Here is an 11,092-nt window from a genome sequence, read left to right as displayed (position 1 = left end):
CTCACTTTGCATATCAATAGAAAACTCCTTGCACAAAGATTCATTAGTAGATCCAAAAATTATATCATCAAAATAAATTTGTACCAACAAGATATCATTATCCTTCTTTTTTATGAATAAGGTGGTATCTACTTTCCCTCGAGTGAAATTCTTTTCTAATAGGAATTTACTTAATCTTTCATACCAAGCCCTAGGTGCTTGTTTTAAGCCATAAAGTGCCTTCTTTAATCTATAGACATGGTGTAATTTTTGTGAGTCTTCAAACCCAGGAGGTTGTTCCACATATACCTCCTCTTGAATTAGACCATTTAAGAAAGCACTTTTGACATCCATTTGATATAGTTTAAAATTCATAATAGATGCATATGCTAATAGCATTCTAATAGCTTCTCATCTAGCTACAGGTGCAAAAGTTTCTTCATAGTCTATACCTTCTTCTTGGTTATATCCTTTTGCTACAAGTCTAGCTTTATTCCTAATTACTATACCATTTTCATCCAATTTATTTCTAAATACCCACTTAGTTCCTATGATTGGATAATCTGAAGGTTTCTCTACTAATTCTCATACATCATTTCTTTCAAATTGATTTAATTCTTCTTGCATAGCTACTATCCAATGGTCATCTATAATAGCTTCCTTAAAGTTTTTAGGTTCTATTAATGAAACAAATGCCATATTATTGCATAAATCTTTAAGAGAGTGTCTAGTTGTTACCCCTTTTGAGATATCACCGATGATGTTGTCAGAAGGATGATTTCTTGAAGTTTTCCATTCTTTGGGAAGATCATCATGTTCTTGGACTATATCATTTTGAACATCCTCATTTTCTTCATCTTTCTTCCTTTTTAGATTTCTTTCTTCATTTTGTGTATTTTCCAAAGAATCTGCAATATCATCAAGAAACTCCTTTCTCGGGGAGGTAATGTTAGTTTCATCAAAAGTAACATGTATTGATTCCTCAATTGTCATGGTTCTTTTGTTGTATATTCTAAATGCTTTGCTATGTAAGGAATACCCAAGGAAGATATCCTCATCTGCCTTAGCGTCAAACTTTCCTAGACTTTCTTTACCATTGTTTAGGACAAAACATTTACATCCAAAAACATGTAAATGAGCAATGTTTGGTTTTCTATTATTAAAAAGTTCATATGGGGTTTTCTTAAGAATGGGTCTGATTAAGGCTCTGTTCATAATATAACATGCGGTGTTAACCGCTTCTGCCCAAAAGTATTTTGGAAGTGGTGTGTCATTTAAAAGAGTTCTAGCAATTTCTTCTAGGGCTCTATTTTTCCTTTCTACTACTCCATTTGGTTGGGGTGTTCTAGGTGCAGAAAAGTTGTGTTATATGCCATATTCATCACAAAACATTTCAAAATCATTGTTTTCAAATTCACTTCCATGATCACTTCTGATGGAGATAATTTTGAGATTCTTTTTGTTTTGAATGACTTTGGCAAGTCTTCTAAATGCATGAAATGCATCATTTTTATGAGTAAGAAATAAAGTCCAAGTATACCTAGAATAATCATCAACAATTACTAATGCATAGTAACTTCCACCAAAACTCATGACCCTAGATTGTCCAAACAAATCCATGTGTAATAATTGCAATGGTTGAGTGGTGGAAACAACATTTTTAGATTTAGAAGATACTTTTGTTTGTTTACCTTTTTGGCATGCATCACATAATTTATCTTTTTCAAATTTTAATTTAGGTAAACCAATAACTAGATCTTTTGAAATTAATCTATTTAGATGATCAATGTTAATATGAGCAATTCTCTTATGCCATAACCATGGATCACAATCTTTACTTAAAAAGCATCTATCATTTTCAGATTTTTGTTTTAAATCAATCATGTAAACATTATTTTCTCTGAAACCTATATGCTCAATATCTTTGTCATGCTCATGCTTGATAACACATTTTTCAGAATCAAAAGATACTTTATATCCTCTATCACATAATTGACTAACACTTAATAGACTATGCTTCAAACCTTCTACAAGCAACACATTTTCAATAGGAGTAGAAGAATTCGTACCTATTTTACCGATTCCAATAATTTTGCCTTTGTTGTTGTCACCATATGTAACGTGTCCACTTTTCTTTTGGAGAAATGGTTGTAAATTTGGATACATCTCCCGTCATATGCTTGGAACATCCACTGTCGATATACCACTTCTTCCTTACAAAATCTTCTTTGTTGTTCTCATGAGATTTTGTCATGAGACACAAGTTGAATTGGTCTTCATCATGATCTTGGAATAACCTATTCCTGAAAATACTGTTGAAAAACAAAGAATCTAAAGAGGCCATTAATCTTGAAGTTGTTAAACTTTCTACAAGATACCTGCTCTGATACCACTTGTTGGATCAAGTGGCCTCAGAATAATTAAGAAGGAGGGGTTGAATTAATTATTACTAGACCTTTACTAATTAAAAAATTACCCTTCTTAGGCTTTTACTATGTTGTTAAGAAAATAAAGAATAGGAAAGAAACTTAACCAAAAGTAAAAGCAAGAATTAAAGTGCACAACGGAAATTAAAAGAGTAGGGAAGAAGGAAACAAACACACAAGAGTTTTTATACTGGTTCGGCAACAACCCGTGCCTACATCCAGTCCCCAAGCGACCTGCGGTCCTTGAGATTTCTTTTCAACCTTGTAAAAATCCTTTTACAAGCAAAGATCCACAAGGGATGTACCCTCCACTAGAACTAATCCACAAGACACATACCCTCTCTTGTTCTTAGTCAACAACCCAAGTAGATGTACCCTCTACTTGTACCACAAAGGATGTACCCTCCAATGTGTTAAGACAAAGTTCTCTAGCAGTTAAACCTTTGAAACTTTGTGAACGGGGATACAAAAGAATTATCAGGCGGTTAGTCCTTTGAAATCTTTTGTATATGGGAAAGGGAAGAATCAAAAGAATTCTTAGATTGTGTCTTACTGAATTCTTTGACAAGGGAGAAGGGAGAAACAAAATAATTCAGGCGGTTAGTCCTTTGTTCTTTTGGAAAAGGGAGAAGAGAGACACAAAAAGAATTCAGGCGGTTAGTCCTTGGCGAATTCTTTTTGGCAAAGGGAGAAGTGAATGAAAAAAAAATGAATAGCACAAGTTTTGTTTTCAAGGTTTGGAAAACCAGAAAACTTTAGAAAATTTTTGGCAAAGGAAGAAGAAGAAGGAGTTCAAAGAGATTTAGAAATCAATTGGCAAAAGTTTGTTGTCTAAAGAAATGAATGTGTAAAATGCAAATCAAAGCCTTGCTTTTATAGACTTCTTCAAGTCTAGTCAAGAGACCATTAGAAGAGTTATAACCTTTAGAAAAACTTAAAAACCATTTGGAAAAGTTTTGACTTTTAGAAAAACTTGAAAACTATTGGAAGAGTTACATCTTTTGATTTTGTTCAGAAACTATCACTGGTAATCAATTACCAAATAAGTGTAATCGATTACACAAAGCTTTTTTGTGAAAGGATGTGACTCTTCACAATTAAATTTGAATTCCAACGTTCAAACATACTGTAATCGATTACCAAATCATTGTAATCGATTACAATATTTTGAAATCAATTGGAATGTTGTAAATTCAGTTGAAAGCTTTTTGAAAAACATTTTGCTACTGGTAATCGATTACCAGAGAGTAAAAACTCTTTGGTAAAAGGTTTTTTGAGAAAAATTCATGTGCTACTCAGTTTTTGAAAAAACTTTTTAATACTTATCTTGATTGAGTCTTCTCTTGATTCTTGAATCTTGATCTTGATTCTTGGAACTTAAATCTTGAAACTTGATTCTTGATTCTTGAAATCAAATTTCCTCTTGAACCTTGAAGTGTTCTTGATTCAATCTTGAACTCATTCTTTGATTCTTGAGATCATCATCTTTGTTATCATGAAGTGTTCTTGACTTTTGAGTTTTTCTTTTTGTCATCATCTTTGTTATCATCAAAACTCTTTGAATCAATCTTGATTCATCATGAAGCTTGCTTCTACACTTATCTCATCTTTTCTCTTATAAATTGGAAATTGTCCAACATAAGTACAAAATAAAGTCCATGTGAAAATCGACACTCGGATTTACGAGTCTTTATTACTTGGACATTTGGTACACTTGCCAAACGGTTAACAAGTTTTTGGCGCCATTGTCGAGGACTTTGTTCTTCATACTTGGTTGCCATACATTTTCAATTTGTAAGTATTAATTCTTCTGTATTCTTTATTTTACAATTTTTAATCATTATTTTTCTTCTCCCTTCTTTTTCTTCTATAATTTGCATGGTAGTGCTTGTTTTTGTGTATGCGAGGCACAACTGCAACTGAAGATTTAGCTCCACTTAATTCAAAAATTGAAGCCACTTATAGGCATAACAACGCTACGAGAAAAAGAAGAGAGCAAGAAATACAAGGGAGTAGTCAACCCTCACCTCCACCCTCTCCACAAAGCTACTATCAAATGGAAGAGGAGCATGCATGACGAGTGACACTAGATGACTACTCTAGTACAACTACCCCATAATTCTTCACCAGTATTGCAAGGCTGGAGGTTCAAGTGGCCAACATATCTTATCCTCACTCTCTCATATAGTTGATACAAGGAAACCTCTTCCACGGTCTACCAAATGAGGATCTTTATGCTCATCTCACCACCTACATAGAAATCTGTAACACGGTATAGATAGTCGGTGTTCCCGAGAATGCTATATGCCTCAATCTCTTTTCTTTTTCTTTGGCAGGGGAAGCAAAAAGGTGGTTACACTCCTTCAAAGGCAATAGCTTGAGGACCTAGGAAGAAGTTGTCGAAAAGTTCTTAAAGAAATACTTTCCAGAGTCAAAGACTGCCAAGGGGAAGATGGAAATATCCTCATTCCATCAATTCCCCTATGAATCACTTAGTGAGGCGCTCGACCGTTTCCATGGACTACTCAGAAAGACGCCCACACATGGGTACAACGAACCGGTACAATTAAACATCTTCATAGATGGCCTGCAACCGTAGTCAAAGCAACTCCTTGATGCATCCGCAGGGGGAAAATCAAGTTGAAGACACCAGAGGAGGCAATGGAGCTGATAGAGAACATAGCGGTCAATGATCATGCCATCTTTCATGATCGAGCATACACGCCAACAAAGAGGAGACTTCTGGAACTCACAACCCAAGATGCAACACTGGCCCAAAACAAGCTATTGGCCCGACAGATAGAGGCCTTGACGGAGACCCTCAACAAGTTCCCTCAACAACTACAAGTGGTAAGTCCCTCTCACTCTTCAATCATGCAAATAGGGGGATGCCACATCTGCGGTGGAGAACACGAGCCAGGGCAATGCTTAGCCCAAGAAGATTCTTCGAGGGAGGTAAACTACATGGGAGCTCAGAATCGCCAAGGATTCTAAGGCTACAACCAAGGAGGACCGCTGGGATTTAACCAAGGAAGGAATTTCACACACGGCTCAAGCTGGAGGAATCATCCAGGGAACCAGTTCAATGAGCAAAGAAGTCAACCTGTCCAGAATTCCAACGAAGGGGTCGATCTTTATGAGAAGACTAGCAAGCTTGAGGAGACACTAAATCAATTCATGCAGATATTCATGTCTAACTATAGAAGCATAGAGTCATCCATCAAGAACCTGGAGATACAAGTGGGACAATTAGCCAAACAAATGGCTGAAAGACCCACTAGCAGCTTTGGAGCCAACATAGAGAAGAACCCGAATGAGGAATGCAAGGCAATGTTAACTAGAAGCTAGAGGAGAGTGCAAGAAGAAGAAGAGAAAGCTGAAGGAGACCAGTCTGAGGAAGAAAGGGTAGACAAAGAAGAAGAAAATGAGGAAGAAGAGGAAAGAAGAAGTAGAGAAGAAGGTCTTAAGCTCTAAGACCAAAAGCCAGCTAGCCCGAGAGGCTAGGAAAGAAGAGCCACCAGCCCCTCTAAAGGAGCCCCCATACCCTTTAGTGCTTTCAAAGAAGAATAAGGAGCACTACTTCAAGCGTTTCTTAGAGATATTCAAGGGGATGGAGATAACCATGCCATTTGGGGAAGCCTTGCAGCAGATGCCGCTCTACACCAAATTCATGAAGGACATCCTCACCAAGAAAGGGAAGTACATTGATAATGAGAGCATTATGGTGGGAGGCAACTATAGTGCGATGATACAGAGGAAGCTTCCCAAGAAATTTAAAGACCCTGAGAGCGTGACAATCCCTTGCACCATAGGGAACGAATCAATAGGGAAGGCTCTCATTGACTTAAGGGCAAGCATCAACTTGATGCCCCTGTCAATGTGTAGAAGAATTGGAAACCTGATGATAGACCCTACCAAGATGACACTCTAGCTCGTAGATCGATCAATCATCAGACGTACGGGGTAGTAGAAGATGTCCTTGTCAAAGTCCGTCACTTTACTTTCCAAGTAGATTTTTTCATCATGGACATAGAAGAAGATACAGAAGTTCCTCTTATCTTAGGTTGACCCTTCATGCTAACTGCCAACTGCGTGGTAGATATGGGGAATGGTAATCTGGAAATGAGCGTCGATGACCAAAAGGTAACCTTCAACCTTTTTGAAGCAATTAAATACTCAGAGGAAGATAGGAGGTGCTTCAAGGTGGAGGAGGTCGATAAAGAAGACATTAGTGCTCTTCAAACCACATTGAATTCACTGGAGAAAGCTTTGATCAATGTTGTGTCTAACTAGTGAAGTGGAGAAGGATCTAAGGGCTTTCTTGGAAGACTTAGATTGTGAAGAAAATATTATTGCAGCGGGGACCAGTTTTGAAGAATTAAAAAGCGCGAGTCCATTCGAGAAGACCAAGGTGGAGCTGAAGATCCTACCCAACAACCTAAAGTATGTGTTCTTAGAGCAGAATGAGACCAAGCCTGTGGTGATCAGCACTGAGCTAACAACAGAGGAAGAGAACATGTTGGTGGAGGTCCTCAAGAGACACAGGGAGGCAATAGGGTGGCACATATCAGATCTGAAAGGAATCAGCCCTACCTACTGTATGCACAAGATAATGATGGAAGAAGACTACAGACCAGTTAGACAGCCCCAGAGAAGGCTCAACCCATCAATGAAAAAAAAAGGTGCGAAAAGAGATGCATAAGCTTCTAGAGGCTGGGCTTATCTACCCCATTTTCGACAATGCTTGGGTAAGCCCAGTCTAGGTGGTACCAAAGAAATGGGGCATGAAAGTCATTCGAAATGAAAAGAATGACCTAATCCCAACAAGGATCATCACTGGCTGGAGAATATGCATAGATTACCGCAAGCTTAACAAAGCCACAAGGAAAAACCATTTTCCTTTGCCCTTCATGGATCAAATGTTGGAGAGGCTTGCGGGACAGGCTTACTACTGCTTCTTGGATGGATACTCTGGATACAATCAGATTGCAATGGACCCCAAGGATTAGGAGAAGATAACCTTCACATGCCCTTTTGGTGTCTTTGCCTACAGACGAATGTCGTTTGGGTTATGTAATGCACCTGCCACATTTCAAAGGTGCATGTTGGCCATTTTTGCAGATATGGTGGAGAAAGGTATCGAGGTATTCATGGATGACTTCTCGGTATTTAGGCCCTCTTTTGAATGTTGCTTGAAGAACTTGGAGATTATGCTATAGAGATGCGTGGAAACAAACCTAGTCCTGAACTAGGAGAAGTGCCACTTCATGGTTCGAGAAGGCATAGTCTTGGGCCACAAAATTTCGGCCTGAGAGATTGAGGTAGATCAGGCCAAGATTGATGTCATTGAGAATTTGCCACCACCATCCAATGTCAAAGGCATTAGAAGCTTCCTAGGACATGCAGGGTTCTACAGGAGATTCATCAAAGACTTCTCCAAAATTGCTAGACCATTGAGCAATCTGCTGAACAAAGATGTTGTGTTTAAATTTGATAAAGAGTGTTCAACGACTTTCTAGACCCTGAAAGACAAGCTCACAACCGCCCCAGTGATGATCGCTCCCGACTGGAGTAAAGAGTTTGAATCAATGTGCAATGCTAGTGATTATGCAGTGGGTGCAGTCCTAGGACAAAGGCAAGACAAGACATTCCATGCCATCTACTATGATAGCAAAGTTTTCAATGAAGCACAAATGAATTATGCCACTACAAAGAAGGAGATGCTGGCCATTGTCTTTGCCTTAGAAAAATTCAGACTATACTTGGTGGGGTCAAAGGTGGTGATTTTCACTGATCATGCCGCCATCAAGCACCTTCTCACCAAAGTAGATTCAAAACCAAGGCTGATTCGATGGGTCTTGCTCATTCAAGAGTTTGATATAGTCATCAAGGACAAGAAAGGATCTGAGAATGTGGTGGCTGACCACCTCTCCTGGATGAAGAATGAAGAAGTGACCAAAGAAGAACCAGAGATAAGGGGAGAATTTCCATATGAGTTCCTCTTACAAGCCACCGCAAGACCTTGGTTTGCTGATGTGGCTAACTATAAAGCCACATGAATCATCCCTGAAGAGCTTAACTGGAGTCAGCGGAAGAAATTTCTACAAGATGCTCGCTTCTATGTGTGGGATGATCCACATCTGTTCAAGCTAGGAGCAAACAATCTGCTGAGGAGGTGTGTTACGATGGAGGAAGCACAGAGCATCCTTTGGCACTGCCATAGTTCACCATATGGCGGTCACCACAATAGAGATAGGACTGCAGCAAAGGTGCTACAAGTAGGGTTCTTTTGGCCCTCAATCTTCAAAGGCGCTTATGATTATGTGCGTCGATGTGACAAATGCCAGAGAACAAGGGGGATTTCCAGAAGGAACGAGACGCCTCTACAAAACATAATGGAGGTAGAAATCTTTGACTGTTGGGGGATTGACTTTGTGGGGCTTTTCCCATCTTCATATGGGAATATCTATATCCTGGTAGCTGTTGATTGCGTGTCCAAGTGGGTGGAAGCAATAGCCACTCCTAAAAATGATGTCAGGGTAGTGATAAAATTCTTGAAGAAAAACATCTTTTCCCATTTCGGAGTACCATGAGCCCTAATCAGTGATGGGGGAACACACTTCTGCAATGCACAACTGAAGAAGGTTCTGGAGCATTACAATGTCAGACATAAGATAGCAACACCTTATCATCCCCAGAAAAATGGCCAAGCAGAAGTTTCAAATAGAGAGCTAAAGCGAATCCTTGAGAAGATTGTCGCATCATCAAGAAAGGATTAGGCTTTGAAGCTGGATGATGCTCTCTGGGCTACTACATTCAAGACTCCCATAGGCCTGTCACCATTCCAGTTAGTCTATGGAAAAGCTTGCCACCTATCGGTGGAGTTGGAGAGTTGGAGCACAAAGCCTACGGGGCCCTCAAACTTCTTAACTTTGATGAAGCTACATCTGGAGAGAAGAGGAAGTTACAATTGCTAGAGTTAGAAGAAATAAGGATGAATGCCTATGAATCATCCAAGATTTATAAGCAGAAGATGAAGGTGTATCATGACAAGAAGCTACAGAGACAAAACTTCCAGCCAGGCCAACAAGTCTTGCTTTTCAATTTCAGACTCAGACTATTTCCAGGAAAACTGAAGTCAAAGTGGTCAGGGCCGTTTATGATCAAAGAAGTAAGACTCCATGGAACTGTGGAATTGGTGGACCCTACAGCATGCACTCCTGAGAAAAGATGGATCGTCAATGGACAACGCTTAAAATTTTACAATGGAGGCCAGTTAGAAAGATTAACAAGTGTTGTCTACTTGAACGATCCATAAAATGAAGAACAACGTCTAGCTAAAGATGATAAATTAAGCGCTTACTGGGAGGCAACCCAGCATTTTTGTTAATTTATGTTCTTCAATTATAAAAAAAATAGGATTTTATTCAGGATCTTCACGAACTCTCAGTTCACCTGGGATGTATCCACCACTGATGACCCAGAGGCCTTCATCCAGCAGGTTGCTTGGTCAGGAGTCTAACCTTCTACTGATGGGGGGTGAGCCCTCTAAGGTTAGAGATACCACTGAAGCCGGAATTGGGGATGAGACCATATTGCAGATCTGGCAGCTGATTGGGACCCATGGCCAGAATTATGTTGAAGAAAGTAGGATTTTATTCAGTTTTTATTTTTTATTTTTTATTTTATTTTTATATTTTTTCTTTCTCAAATAATTGCATGATATTTATGAAGTCACTACTACTAAGGCTTTTTCTGAAGGACTTAAACACTTGAAATGTTGCATACCAATTTTTGTGAAAATGTTGGTTCCATGAAAGCAAACGTCAGTTCAAGTAATGGAGTATGAATCATAACAAAGAGAGGAAAATGTTAGTTTGTCTGAAAGAAATCATGGTGCGATAAGCCAACAACTTTGTTTTGTCCCGATGAGTTGTGTGAAACTTACTTGTGAGAGAACGTCTATTTTTAATTTCCTGATTTTGCATCATTCTTATACTATTAGATTAATTACATGAGGTGGAAATGATCAAGGCCTTGTTTCTTCTTATTTTTAGCCACTTAACCAAAAAGTCAATCTTTGATGATAATTTATCCCTTGCACCTTATTTGAGCCAAAAATGATAATCATGTTTTTTGTAAAACCCCTAAGCCTACTTTAATTATCTCCTACCTTGTTTTAAGGTTTAAGAGAGCATAAAGATTTTAGTCATGATATGCCCCTAATTTGGGGGAGGGTTAAGGTAAAAATTGTCTCAAGAAAGTAAAACAACACACAATAAGACACCCTTAAAAAAGCTTGTAAGCCCAAAGTTTCTTTCCTAAAACAAAAGGAGATAGATCCTTAAAAAAAAAAAAAAAAGAAGAAGAATAAGGGCAGAAAATAAATCGGTGTCATAAGTGCTGTTAGAACAATAAATTGAGGCTGAAAAACAAATAAGCCTAGGCTGAATAAGTGGAAGTTTTTCTAGGATAAATACTCTCTTATAACCCTAATTTTTTAAATCCCAGAAAAACCATAATTTCTTTTATTAGTCAGGCCACATTACAAGCCAATAAAAGTCCTTAGTGATCCACCAAGTGTAAGCAGGATAACTTTAACTGAGATGAAGTGCAAAATTGGGAACATTAATTGCAGGTCGTAGAACTTTAAACACTCACCCAAGACACTTGTGCGCAAAGAGAAA

At 38.4% G+C, this 11,092-nt stretch overlaps 1 protein-coding gene across 1 annotated transcript; it reads left to right on the top strand.

Moving 5' to 3' along the window:
• Positions 1–5,829: 5,829 nt before the first annotated feature.
• Positions 5,830–6,336, top strand: LOC102659566 (uncharacterized). Its single transcript, XM_006575984.1, has one exon. It carries the CDS (start codon positions 5,830–5,832, stop codon positions 6,334–6,336), a length of 507 nt encoding a protein of 168 aa, XP_006576047.1.
• Positions 6,337–11,092: the final 4,756 nt, after the last annotated feature.

The sequence above is a fragment of the Glycine max genome, chromosome 2, assembly GCF_000004515.6.
Source record: "Glycine max cultivar Williams 82 chromosome 2, Glycine_max_v4.0, whole genome shotgun sequence".
NCBI lineage: Eukaryota > Viridiplantae > Streptophyta > Magnoliopsida > Fabales > Fabaceae > Glycine > Glycine max.
The sequence above is the reverse complement of the archived record's forward strand: the minus strand, read 5'-3'. Positions and strand labels throughout refer to the sequence as shown.